Source organism: Anomaloglossus baeobatrachus, chromosome 3 (assembly GCF_048569485.1).
Source record: "Anomaloglossus baeobatrachus isolate aAnoBae1 chromosome 3, aAnoBae1.hap1, whole genome shotgun sequence".
In the NCBI taxonomy this organism is placed as follows: Eukaryota; Metazoa; Chordata; class Amphibia; order Anura; family Aromobatidae; genus Anomaloglossus; species Anomaloglossus baeobatrachus.
Window position 1 is genome coordinate 259,118,160 of NC_134355.1, and position 12,305 is coordinate 259,130,464.

A 12,305-nucleotide genomic window follows, 5' to 3' on the forward strand; every position below is an offset into this window, starting at 1 on the left:
TCGAAGAGGAGGAAATCTCCTTTACTTGATGGAAGGCAGGAGCTACTGGAAGAAGTTGGCGTGAAAGTACAAGTTATATGTGCTATGTGGTAAATAATGGCAGTGATATTCCCATCACTTCCATATGAATGCTTACTAGAATTGGATAAATATGTCAGATAACTAACACGTGGTATTTTTATAGGTTCCCCAACCAGGGACACTGAGGCTTTCCCATTTGCAAGAAGGCGTTTATACTCTGAAGCTGACTGTTACTGATACATCTGGTCAGAAGAGCTCAGACAACGTTTCCGTTAGTGTCCTCCCTGAAGAACATCATAAGTCAGGTAGGTTCCTACATATTATTCTTAGGGGTGCTTTACACGCTGCGACATCACTATATATCGTCGGGGTCACGGTGTTTGTGACGTACATCCGGCGTCGTTACGTCGCAGCGTGTGACAGGTTGGAGCGACCTAAAATGATCGCAAAAAAGACAAAAAACGTTTGTCTTGGAGAGGTCGTTTAATTACAAAAAAGTCGTTGTCAGGTAAGTAGCGATGCTGTTCCTCGTTCCTGCGTCATCACACATCGCTATGTGTGACACCGCAGGAGCGATGAACATCTTACCTGCGTCCCACCGGCAATGAGGAAGGAAGGAGGTGGACGGGATGTTCGGCCCGCTCATCTCCGCCCCTCCTCTGCTATTGGGCGGCCGCTTAGTGACGTCGCTATGACGCCGAACGAACCGCCCCCTTAGAAAGGAGGTGGTTCGCTGGTCACAGCGACGTCGCTAGGCAGGTAAGTGCGTGTGACAGGTGTAAGCGAGGTTGTGCGACAAGGGCAGCGATTTGCCCGTGACGCACAACCGACGGGGGCGGGTACGCTCGCTAGCGATATCAATACCGATATCGCAGCGTGTAAAGCACCCCTTAGTGTACCAGTCTACTACCCAGCACTTTATTCGTTTACAGGGTTTTCCCATGTTACTAAATAACATAAATGGAAAATTACTGAAGGATCTACAGCACTTAACATTCACTAGTATTTACTTGAGAAGGGTTGTGTGGTAGTACCAAGCACAAGTGGACTTCCAAATGTTGGACCTTCATTGTTTGATAATCTTAGCGATACGCCTTAACATCAACAGAAACTTGCCACTTCATTATGGCACCTTAGGGTTGTATTAATCTTTTAGCCTGTATATACTAGAGTAAAACTAAACTGTCCATGAAATTCTGCAAAATAGTCCTTTTTTGTGTTTGCGCCTCCTTTGCTAGTTACCTGCTTTCAATCAAGTGGCAAGTGCCAAATCTTGAAACAGTCAAGCTTCAGAGCATCTAATCACATTACAAGAGTTTAATCGATGGGCTGACTTGTTTCCACCATCATGCTATACAGATTGTCACAAGTGTCTACCACCTCTAGGAGACTTGTGACAGCTCTGGGATCTTAGTCTTACATTGCCTTGTGAAACGCTGGGATTTTAAACGTTTGCGTTTTCTTGGTGCAGCAAGGGTTAATGTCCTTTTACTTGCTAGCAACTCCTGGTTATTTCTCGTCAGGTGAGGTTTGTGACTACTTCCATCTCCTTTAAATAGTCACATTCTCCATTGCATGATGCCGGTAATAGAATTTTCATTATTAAGTAGCCACCGCAGAGTAAGGAAGCTCTGGTAGCCACTGGAGTACTGCTGCTGCTGAAGCATTGCTGTTGTAGTTCTGCTGGTGAAAGCCTTGTCTTTTGGAGGAATGGGGCTTAGCTGCAACTGTGGAAGTTGGTGTATATACTTTTTTGTCTATGGTCCCCAATGGAATATTACCGTAGTGGTGACGTCTAGTGCACTGCCCGGTTTTGGTACTATACAGGGTGATTGGAGGGACAGTTAAGGACAAGGCACGTGACGGCGAAGAGGGTAAAAGGAATTTTAGGGATGTTAGAGGACAGACACGGGGTCAGGAGGTTTCCCAACCCCAGCTCCCTATTGTCAGTGCCTTCTTTATTGATTCCTATATGTTTTGCTGTGTGAACTAATCAGTCGTTGGTCCATGTGCGTCTGTCATGCCATGCACTGGACATTTGCCATTCCGACCGTGACACAGATTTTGTGCATGTACGCAGTTCAGGGTGTACGACTGTCACTTCCTGCTGATTCCGGAGCACGTTCAATGTAAGCGTGAAGCTGGGGAAGCATACCCAACTGCCCTGTGCATCCCCAGAGAGCCAGCTGTCAGCGAGCATGTGTGGGATATGTACAGTTCAGGAACCGCTTCAGCCCATCAATCATACACCAGTGGGGGCAATTAGAGGTCTGACTCTTCTGTGATCCAGCCCCTCCCACTTGACTGGAAGCTGGTAACTAGCATAGGAGGAGCAAACACAATATGTGTATGTGTTCAGCATTGCTTTGTCATATGGCGGGTACAAGTTAAAATACTAATACACTATACTGGGTGGTCCATAAGTAGGTGGACAGTATGTGTAATAGGGTTATGAATTTGAGAATACCCATGTAATAACTCAGAAGTGTCTGATGTGGGAAAAAAACATAATTTAAAGGTAACGAATAATTTTGTTCCCCTAAACTGCTCACAGTATGAGTGTGTGTATAGATATATATATATACAGGGTGGTCCAAAAGTAGGTGGACAGTATGTGTAATAGGGCTATGAAGGGGGAGATTTATCAAACATGGTGTAAAGTGAAACTGACTCAGTTGCCCTTAGCAACCAATCAGATTCCACTTTTCATTCTTCACAGACTCTTTGGAAAATGAAAGGTGGAATCTGATTGGTTGCTAAGGGCAGCTGAGTCAGTTTCACTTTACTCCATGTTTGATAAATCTCCCCCTTCATAACCCTATTACACATACTGTCCACCTACTTTTGGACCACCCTGTATATATATACACTTATACTGTGGGCAGTTTAGGGGAACAAAATTATTTGTTTCCTTGAAATTATGTTGTTTTTCCACATCAGACATTCTGTGTTATTACATGGTTATTCTCAAGTTTGGAAGACATCTTCAATCCATGGGGATAATTTCCCAATTGCTGGTAATCCGACCTCAGACCTCCACGATCCCAAGAACTGGGGCTCTGCGGAGGGACTGGAGGTCACTCATGCGCACTTCATTCTTAGTGGGACCACCAGGGATAGCTTGGTGCTCCGCTCTGCTGCTCTTCGGCACTCCCATAAGAATGAATCATGTAGTATGGTAGTATTAATGGCATGTCAACACATTTCTGCACTGGCAACATAAGACTGATCTCATTACCAAAGTAATTCCGCTTCTGCCATTATAGTAAGACCTGAAGTAATTACCAGGAGACCATTGTTCCTGGGTTATACCCACTCCAGTGTGACATGCCAGCACTGCTTATTGGCATTGCTTAGCTTTGGAGAGGACATGCTACTTGCCTCTGACCCTTACAGGGTCTTTTGGATTTTACGAGTAGAGAATTGTTCAGGTATCATCTATCATTTGTCAGTGTGGGGTTTGTAGGCATCCTCTGTGTGTACTTTTGTGTGTGGCACTTTACAGAATGCATACACTCAGGCATCACGTCAATTTGGCAAACTGATCCTTTTACACTAATCTAGCGGTAACAGTGCACGTCATACTCATCTGGTCTTCCAGCTTGCTTGGGAGAATTATGAAATGAGACAGATCTCCAAATCTCCCCACAGAGCAAGCAAGTCCAGCTTGCCGGCGACTTTTGCAGTCTATCACTGGTAGTTGGTTTCATATGCAAGTAGTTGAAGTGCTTACAAGCTTTTTCAAAAGCTTGTAAGCGCTGCTCAGAAGATCACCAGATGGCTGAATCTGTTGCTGCACATACAGTGTGTCCACCCATATCCTGTCCACCGCCATTAACTTGAGAATGGTGGCAGCTATAGGCATAGAACTGGTGTCTAGGTATAGTAAAGTATCAATGCGCTACGCAATGAAACCACCTATAGCGCCACCTGGTGGAAAACAACGGAGTTAGCATTTTTATCTCGAAAACGGAACGAGATAGAGAAAAAAAGTGAATTACAAAGTTGTAGAGCTTCATCAATTCAATACGAATCTACACCTTGTATACAGAAATGCTATGATTAAAACATGTAAAACTCACACGGCTGTGAACATGAAGCGATACCTCATGGAGACCTTCCTACAAGTCATTGGGTATGGTGGCTGCATGGAGTGGCCTCCACGCTCACCTGACCTGACCCCATTGGACTTCTTTCTGTGAGGTCACATCAAACAGTAGGTGTATGCGACCCCTCCACCAACATTGCAGGACCTACGACGACGTATTACAGATGCTTGTGCAAACATGTCACCTACCATATTGCCCAATGTGCAGCAAGATACAGTATGCTCTACAGAGTCCAGATGTGCATTGCAGCTGACGGTGGCCACTTTGAGCATCAAAGTTAAATGAGTACCATATGCGTGACCAGCATTGAATGTTTTGGGGGGGGGGTCAGGGTTTCATATCCTAGCATCTCTGTATGCAAGGTGTCGATTCGTATTGAATTGATGATGCCCTACAATTTTTTAATTCACTTTTTTTCTCTCTCGTTCCGATCTCAAGATAAAAATGCTAACTCCGTTGTTTTCCACCAGGTGGCGCTATAGGTGGTTTCATTGCGTAGCGCATGGATACTTTACTATACCTAGACACCACTTCTATTCCTATAGCTGCCGCCGTTCTCAAGTTAATGACAGGATATGGGTGGACACACTGTATAAAGCTGCCTATGCTTACAGCATTGGAGATACCACAGTTTGGGCTAGGGGTTGTATACAACCATGCTGCCGGCCCATACTGTCTATCAGTCAAGTCTGTCACAAAAAGGAAGCTGGGAGTCTGCGGAGCGGTGCAGTCCAGAGGACACAATGAGAAAAACGCTTTCAATTCCAAATGACAAACTCATCTCCACGAGATAACACTGCTCATCTGGAGAGGTGCGTGTCATATAACACATATATGCATTTTATCTTCTATTTTGCAAGTTGTTTCCTTCTCAAATGAACTTGATTATTTATATTTAATGTGATGATTTCATTATTGTTATTATTTATTATGTTGATTGCTCATATAGCGCCATCATATCCCGTTGTGCTTTACATACATATACAACAGGGTTTTCTACTGGGGAATCAGCACTCACAACATGATATATGATTCTCTGGACCACCGCACCAACAATTAGGGGTCCTCTCCGGTGAGAACTGAAGCCTCCCAGTCTGAAGAGTCTGTCAGTTACTAAACTTCACATCTGATCTGTTTGACAATATTGCCATCTAGTGTCAAAAAGCGGGAACTGCATCTGCAATGCATAAAGATATGTTTACGTAAACAGTAAGGCCAAGTTCACACATTGCAAATTTGTGCTGAAATCGTACAGTACAATACAAGCAAATGGGTTTTTAAAAATCTCATTCACATGATGCAGAAAATATCCACATGGAAATGGGCGGATTTCAAATGACGACCTCAACGCTGCAAATAGACAACACCCTACCCCATGCTTACTAATACAGTAGGGCGGACATTACTGTCTGTGGGCGTATACATTTTCTGTAACGTGTGAATGTAAGTGATGTGCTTCACATGTATCTGATGGAGCGTAATGATGATCACCTATAGAAAATATCCTTTATGATAACTGGCTACTCATAACCTATTGCATTCAGCCTACACATAGAATTTATCACATCCACCTAGAACCCGCTCTAATCCTTATCCAACGTATATAGGACACAAATATTGGCCGTGCATATGTCTTCTGCAGGAGGTGCGTGCATACATCAGCTGATAGGCGGACATGCAGGCCTCTAAAGGGTCCATATAAGTATGTAACACCTAGGATAGCATAGAAATATCTATGTCCCAATATATCTATTAGGACAGCTCTTTTCATATATGTTGGACCCCCTTGTATTCACAGGACCGAGGGTGACAATTTATAACGTGGTCACTCATGCCCCACTTTTTAGTGTAACCACATGCAGCTTTCCCCAGTGATAAATGACACCAGTGTACATCCCCTACTATTGTATTTAGTATTTTCCTGCTTTCTTCCCTCCCAGCGTCCACATCGTGCAGCGGGGCTTGTTCCCGCTACCAGTTTATCTGTGACGATGGCTGTTGTATAGACATCACGCTGGCCTGTGACCGAGTGGTGCAGTGTCCGGACGGCTCTGACGAAGCTTTCTGCCAGAACTGTGAGTCTTTCTTCTCCACATTTAAGTCTTGGCTTAAAACATTACAGCTGCTTATGAATCACAAAAACTGCAAAATGTGCACAGAGAGCTGCCATTGTATCTCGTTAGCTTGTCTGCAGAAGGACTCGTTTGTTATTACATCGCAGAATGTGGTATTTTGGCCCGATTCATTATTCGATTTGTGCCTTTTTTATGTCTAATTTTTGGTGTTTTTTTGGACCTGTTTTTCATTTGCAATAATACCAATACAGTCCCACATACACTACAGTTCAAAAGTTTAGGGTCACTTAGATATTTCCTTATTTTTGAAAGAAAAGCACATTTCTCTATCGTTTCATTGGGGGACACAGAACCATGGGTTATGCTGCTGTCACTAGGAGGCTGACACTAAGTAAACATAAAAAAGTTAGCTCCTCCCTAGCAGCATACACCCCGAGCCGGAGGCGGGCTCAGATCAGTTTTAGCTTAGTGTCGTAGGAGGCTGATGTGGGCCGTCTCGGCCCCCCTCAGCCATGTATGTTTTTGCGCTTTTTTCTTTTATTTCGGCGCCGCTCATCACTTTCATACCTGTCGTCTTTTTCTCTGCAGGTATTCGCTTCACTCATCCTCCGCAGCCCTGTGGGTACCACTCCCCAGGGTCGCAGGGGGCTTGAGACTTCGGGCCCTCTCTCCCGCCCGTCCCCGTGGTACCACTCCCGGGGGTGCGCGTGTGGGCAGGTTGTTTTGTGGGCACCCCTGATTCGCCCTGCGGTATCACCCCAAAGGGCATACAGGGGAGTACAGCAGGGATGGAACCTCCGCAGCGTGTGTAATAGATGGGGCCCTGTCACGCTGCCTTCTCCTGTTAGGGGGCTGATCTACCCCCATCATGATGTCCACTACCCTGCCTCAGCACGCTCTCCCCCGGAGCCTTCCTGGACGAGCAGCGCTGTACACAGGCAGGGCCAGGGAGCCCTGCCTGCACCGCATCCATCGCTGGGCCGGCGCCGCCGATTGCAGGTAGGACCGACCTTTCCTGCACTTTCCCCCGGCCCTCTCCATAAATTTAGTCCCCGGTCTCGGCCTAGTCGCTCCTGCGTCCTAGCCACGCCCCCGCTGCAGCGCTATTGGCCGCCGGTCGTCTCCCTCTGTATCCTCTCACTGATCTGCCTCCTGGCTGATGGTGGGGGCTGTGAATCCTCCGGGTTTTCGCGCCGGAATCCTGCTCCTCCCCCAGCCTCCTCCAGCGTCCCCTCGCCATTTTAGCCTGCCTCTGGTCCCCTGAGGCTGCAGCGCGCCGGCGTTCTGACTCTTCTGGCCAGCTCACTCCTGGACTCCTCTTCTGGACTGGTGGGCAGCACGCAGGACCTGGGTAAGCTCTGCTCCTAAGGAGTAGCCCTCACTAGGCAGCATTCTCTGAGTTTAGGGACGAGTTAACCCTCTCCTGTCTCCTTCCTAGCAGCCACCAGGGAGAGTACCTGTTTTCACCATGCCTAAGGCTAAACCCACCCAATCCAAGCAGGCCCCCTTTGCACTATTTTTTGCATGCTCCTCCTGCAAGTCCAAGTTTCCCCAGGGTCAGGACGCCCCACTATGCTCCGTCTGTTCTACAGACGCACAGCCTCCGCAGGACTCCGCGGCCGACGCTTCTGATACCGCAGACGCCACAGCGCCATATGCTGCAGGGCCCTGCGTCCTGCCCCCCCCGACTGGCTAGCGTACCTGTCCCAGTCCGTAGATTCCCTCTCTGAGGCTTCTCGGACCATCGCGCAAGCTCTGCGCCTGCTGCCGTCGCTCGCCCAGATTCCCGCAGTCCCGGCGCAATCGCCTCCGGAGCAGGTGAGCCCCGTTGCAGGGTCCTCCTCTGCTGCTCAAAAACGGACCCGCCAGGTCTCGTCCTCAGACTCTTCCAAGGTTTCACCTTCATCCCCAGGTCCAGACCGTCAGTCCTCCAGGGAGCCTTCTGACTGCTCCGATGATGATTCCGATGCGGCACCCCTGCAGGACTCAGAGCAGGCGGCTGATATTCGGCGCATGGTGAATAGCCTGATAGAAGCAGTAAACCAGACCTTGAAGGTACAGGTGGACCCCGTCTCCTCCCAGAGCACCCAGGTCTCGTTTAAGCGGGTGAAGCGGGCCCAGAACACATTCAGCGGACATCCAGAATTCGCTGAGTTACTGCGCAGCCACAGGCAACAGCCGGACAGGGTATTTACCAGCGGTAAGTCCATCGATTTGCATTATCCCTTTCCTGAGGGTCTTCGAAAGGATTGGGCAGGCTCCCCTGTGGTCGACCCCCCAATCTCCCGCCTGTCTTCTCATACAGTCCTTCCACTCACTAACGGTACGTCTCTCAAGGACCCTACGGACCGTACTATTGACAGGTTGGCCCGCTCCGCCTTTGAGGCAGCGGGCACATCCCTCTCTCCGGCCTTTGCCTCGGTTTGGGTTGCGAAGGCCCTGATGTCCTGGGCGGACACGCTACGTTGCGGTCTCCGCGCCATTCCTGCCAATCCGGACCTGGTTCCCATCGCCTCGCAGATTTCCCTCGCGGGTGAGTACTTGCTCAATGCAGCCCTGGCGTCTGCAAGTTGCGCGACCCAGGCCGCCAGCAACAATGTGGCCATCCGTCGAGCCCTCTGGTTCCGGTCCTGGAACGCGGATGCGGCCTCTAAGAAGTCACTAACTTCCCTGCCCTTCCTAGGGGAGCGTCTCTTCGGAGATAGGCTGGACCAGCTGATCTCCGATGCAACGGGAGGAAAGAGTACATCTCTCCCCCAATTGCGCCCTAAGCGCTTCCAGAATCGGCGCCCCACCGCTCGTTTCCGGCCCTTTCGCAGCTTCAACTCCAATCCCCAGCCGCGGAAAAGCCGCTCTCCTCCGAGAGACAGGAAGACCCCGTCATTCAAGACCAATCCCACCTGGCGTTCACGCCCCCGCCAGCCCACGAGATCCTCTTCTGGTTACCGCCGACGTTCCTCCAAGTGACTCGCGGTCGGCGCGCAACAGCGCCAGACTTGTGGGAGGGCGTCTGTCTCGTTTTCAGCATGTGTGGATCCCCCTGACTGCCGATGCCTGGGTCAGAGAGATCATCACATCAGGCTACAAAATAGAATTCGAAGCAAAGCCACCGAGACGTTTTTTCCTATCTCGCCCTCCCGAGTCTCCCGCGCGGGCTCGCGCGTTCTTTCACTCCATAGACTCCCTCCTCCGAGCCGGAGTCGTGGTACCAGTCCCTCCCGCAGAGCGTTTCAAGGGGTTCTTTCCAACCTTTTCGTGGTCCCCAAAAAGGACGGCTCTGTCCGTCCCGTCCTCGACCTAAAGCTTCTAAACAGGTTGGTGAGGCCTCGGCCGTTTCGAATGGAGTCACTCCGGTCCGTCATCGCGTCCATGGAGGTAGGCGAATTCCTGGCATCGCTGGATATTCAAGACGCCTATCTTCACGTCCCGATAGCCACCCCTCACCAACAGTTCCTCCGCTTTGTGATAGCGGAAGATCACTTCCAGTTCACGGCTCTCCCCTTCGGCCTCGCATCCGCACCCAGGGTCTTTACGAAGATCATGGCTGCTGCCATGTCCGTCCTGCATTCCAGGGGTGTCATGGTCATCCCGTACTTGGACGATATGTTGATAAAGGGCTCTTCCTTCGAGGACTGTCGTCTTGGGGTTCAGTTCACGATCGACACCCTTTCACGGTTAGGGTGGCTGATAAATCGGAAGAAGTCCTCTCTGACCCCGGCCCGTCGGATCACCTTTTTAGGCATGGTATTCGATACCATCCAAGGGCGAGTTTTCCTCACACAGGAGAAGATGTCCTCCCTACAACGAGGCCTCCGCGCTCTCCGGCGTCAGCGCCAAGTTTCCATCAGGTTCGGCATGCGGGTCCTCGGTCGTATGGTGGCGGCGATGGAAGCGGTACCCTTTGCACAGTTCCATCTCCGGCCCCTCCAGCTGGCCTTGCTGAAGAAGTGGGACAGATCTCCCTTTTCTCTGGACCGCAGGTTTCATCTTTCGCCGGAGACCCGCCATTCCCTCCGTTGGTGGCTCAATTAACGCAACCTCACATCAGGAAGGTCTTTCCTCCCGCTCCACTGGAAGATAGTAACCACCGACGCCAGTCTCCAGGGCTGGGGAGCAGTGTTTCGGCATCACACAGCGCAGGGCCGATGGTCACCGAGGGAGAGTTGTCTCCAGATCAACATTTTGGAGATAAGAGCCATCCGACTAGCCTTGCAGCAGTTTCGGCACCTAGTACAGGGTTGCCCGGTCAGGATCCAGTCGGACAATGCGACGGCGGTGGCGTACATCAACCACCAAGGCGGCACAAGAAGTGTCGGGGCAATGCGAGAAGTCAAGAAGATTTTGCACTGGGCCGAATGTCATCACTCCCTGATCTCAGCGGTACACATCCCAGGCGTGGACAATTGGGCGGCGGACTTCCTCAGCAGGGAAGGCCTCGCCTCCGGAGAATGGTCCCTCAACCGGGAAGTCTTCAACCAGATCTGCGACAGATGGGGAGTTCCGGACGTGGACCTAATGGCCTCCCGGTTCAACCGTCAGGTTCCGCAGTTTGTAGCGCGGTGCCGCGACCGCTTGGCTTTAGGAGTCGACGCCCTCACCCTGTCATGGAGCCAGTTCAGTCTCCCGTACATCTTCCCTCCGCTCCCTCTAATTCCGAGGGTCCTCAAGAAGATCAAGGCGGAAGGAATTCCGGTCATCCTAGTGGCTCCGGACTGGCCCAGGCGAGCATGGTTCGCGGAACTCACTCAGCTCCTCGCAGACGCTCCGTGGCGCCTTCCAGACCGTCCAGATCTCCTGCAGCAGGGACCTCTTTTCCATCAGAACTCACAGGTCCTAAATTTGACGGCCTGGCCATTGAATCCTGGGTTCTAGCTAAGGCTGGTTTTTCCTCAAGAGTGATTCAGACAATGATTAGGGCCAGGAAGCCATCTTCATCAAAAATGTACTACCGCACGTGGAAGGTTTTCTTCAGATGGTGTGAAGAACATAATATTTCTTCTCCACTCGCCTTCTCCCTTCCTTCCCTATTGGCATTCTTGCAGTCAGGCCTAGATGCGGGTCTCTCGCTCGCAACACTAAAGGGCCAGATATCGGCGTTATCAATCCTGTTTCAGAAGCCACTGGCCGCTCGTTCACAGGTTAAGACCTTCATCCAGGGAGTGGCCCACCTGGCACCGCCGTACCGTCGGCCTCTAGAGCCGTGGGACCTTAATCTAGTCCTAGGGTCACTTCAGGGCCCCCCATTCGAGCCCTTGCGAGAATCTTCCCTTTCTCACCTGTTTTGGAAGGTGGTGTTTCTCGTTGCCATCACTTCTATTCGCAGGACGTCAGAGCTGGCAGCTCTCTCTTGTCGTTCCCCCTTTTTGATTTTTCACCAGGACAAAGCGGTTCTCCGGCCAGATCCCGCTTTTCTCCCAAAGGTGGTCTCCCCGTTCCATCTTAACGAAGAAATCGTTCTTCCATCCTTCTGTCCTGGCCCCTCTCACAGCTTGGAGAGCTCCTTGCACACCCTGGACCTAGTGCGTTCACTTAGAATTTATGTCTCCAGAACCGCGCCGTTCCGTAAGTCAGATGGTCTGTTTGTCCTCCCTTCTGGTCCCAAGAGGGGTGAATCGGCATCCAAGGCCACAATTGCCAGATGGATCCGTTCCGCCATATCAGAGGCCTATCGGATTCGGGACAAGTCTCCGCCGCGGGGGGTAAGAGCGCACTCTACCCGTGCAGTGGGAGCCTCTTGGGCGATTAGGCATCAGGCGTCGGCCGACCAGGTCTGCAAGGCCGCCACCTGGTCTAGCCTGCACACCTTTACTAGGTTCTACCAGGTTCACACCCAAGCATCGGCAGATGCTAGTTTTGGGAGAATGGTCTTGCAGGCAGCAGTTGCACACCTGTAATAGGGTGGCAGCATTCAATTATAGTGCAAGCCCGCCGAGGGAGGTTGTTGTTTTCTTCCTATCTGCGGGTTTTTCGGTATTCCCACCCAGGGACTGCTTTTGGACGTCCCATGGTCCTGTGTCCCCCAATGAAACGATAGAGAAAGTAGGATTTTTGTGTACTCACCGTAAAATCTCTTTCTCTGAGTCTTCATTGGGGGACACAG

At 50.5% G+C, this 12,305-nt stretch overlaps 1 protein-coding gene across 1 annotated transcript in view; it reads left to right on the forward strand.

The window, feature by feature from the left end:
• LRP11 (LDL receptor related protein 11) overlaps positions 1-12,305 on the forward strand; it is a 46,849-nt gene that overhangs the window by 24,183 nt on the left and 10,361 nt on the right. Inside the window, exons 3-4 of the mRNA XM_075339813.1 lie at positions 185-326; positions 6,071-6,205. Coding sequence (XP_075195928.1) covers positions 185-326; positions 6,071-6,205 — 277 coding nt within the window. The remainder of the gene's footprint in view (positions 1-184; positions 327-6,070; positions 6,206-12,305) is intronic.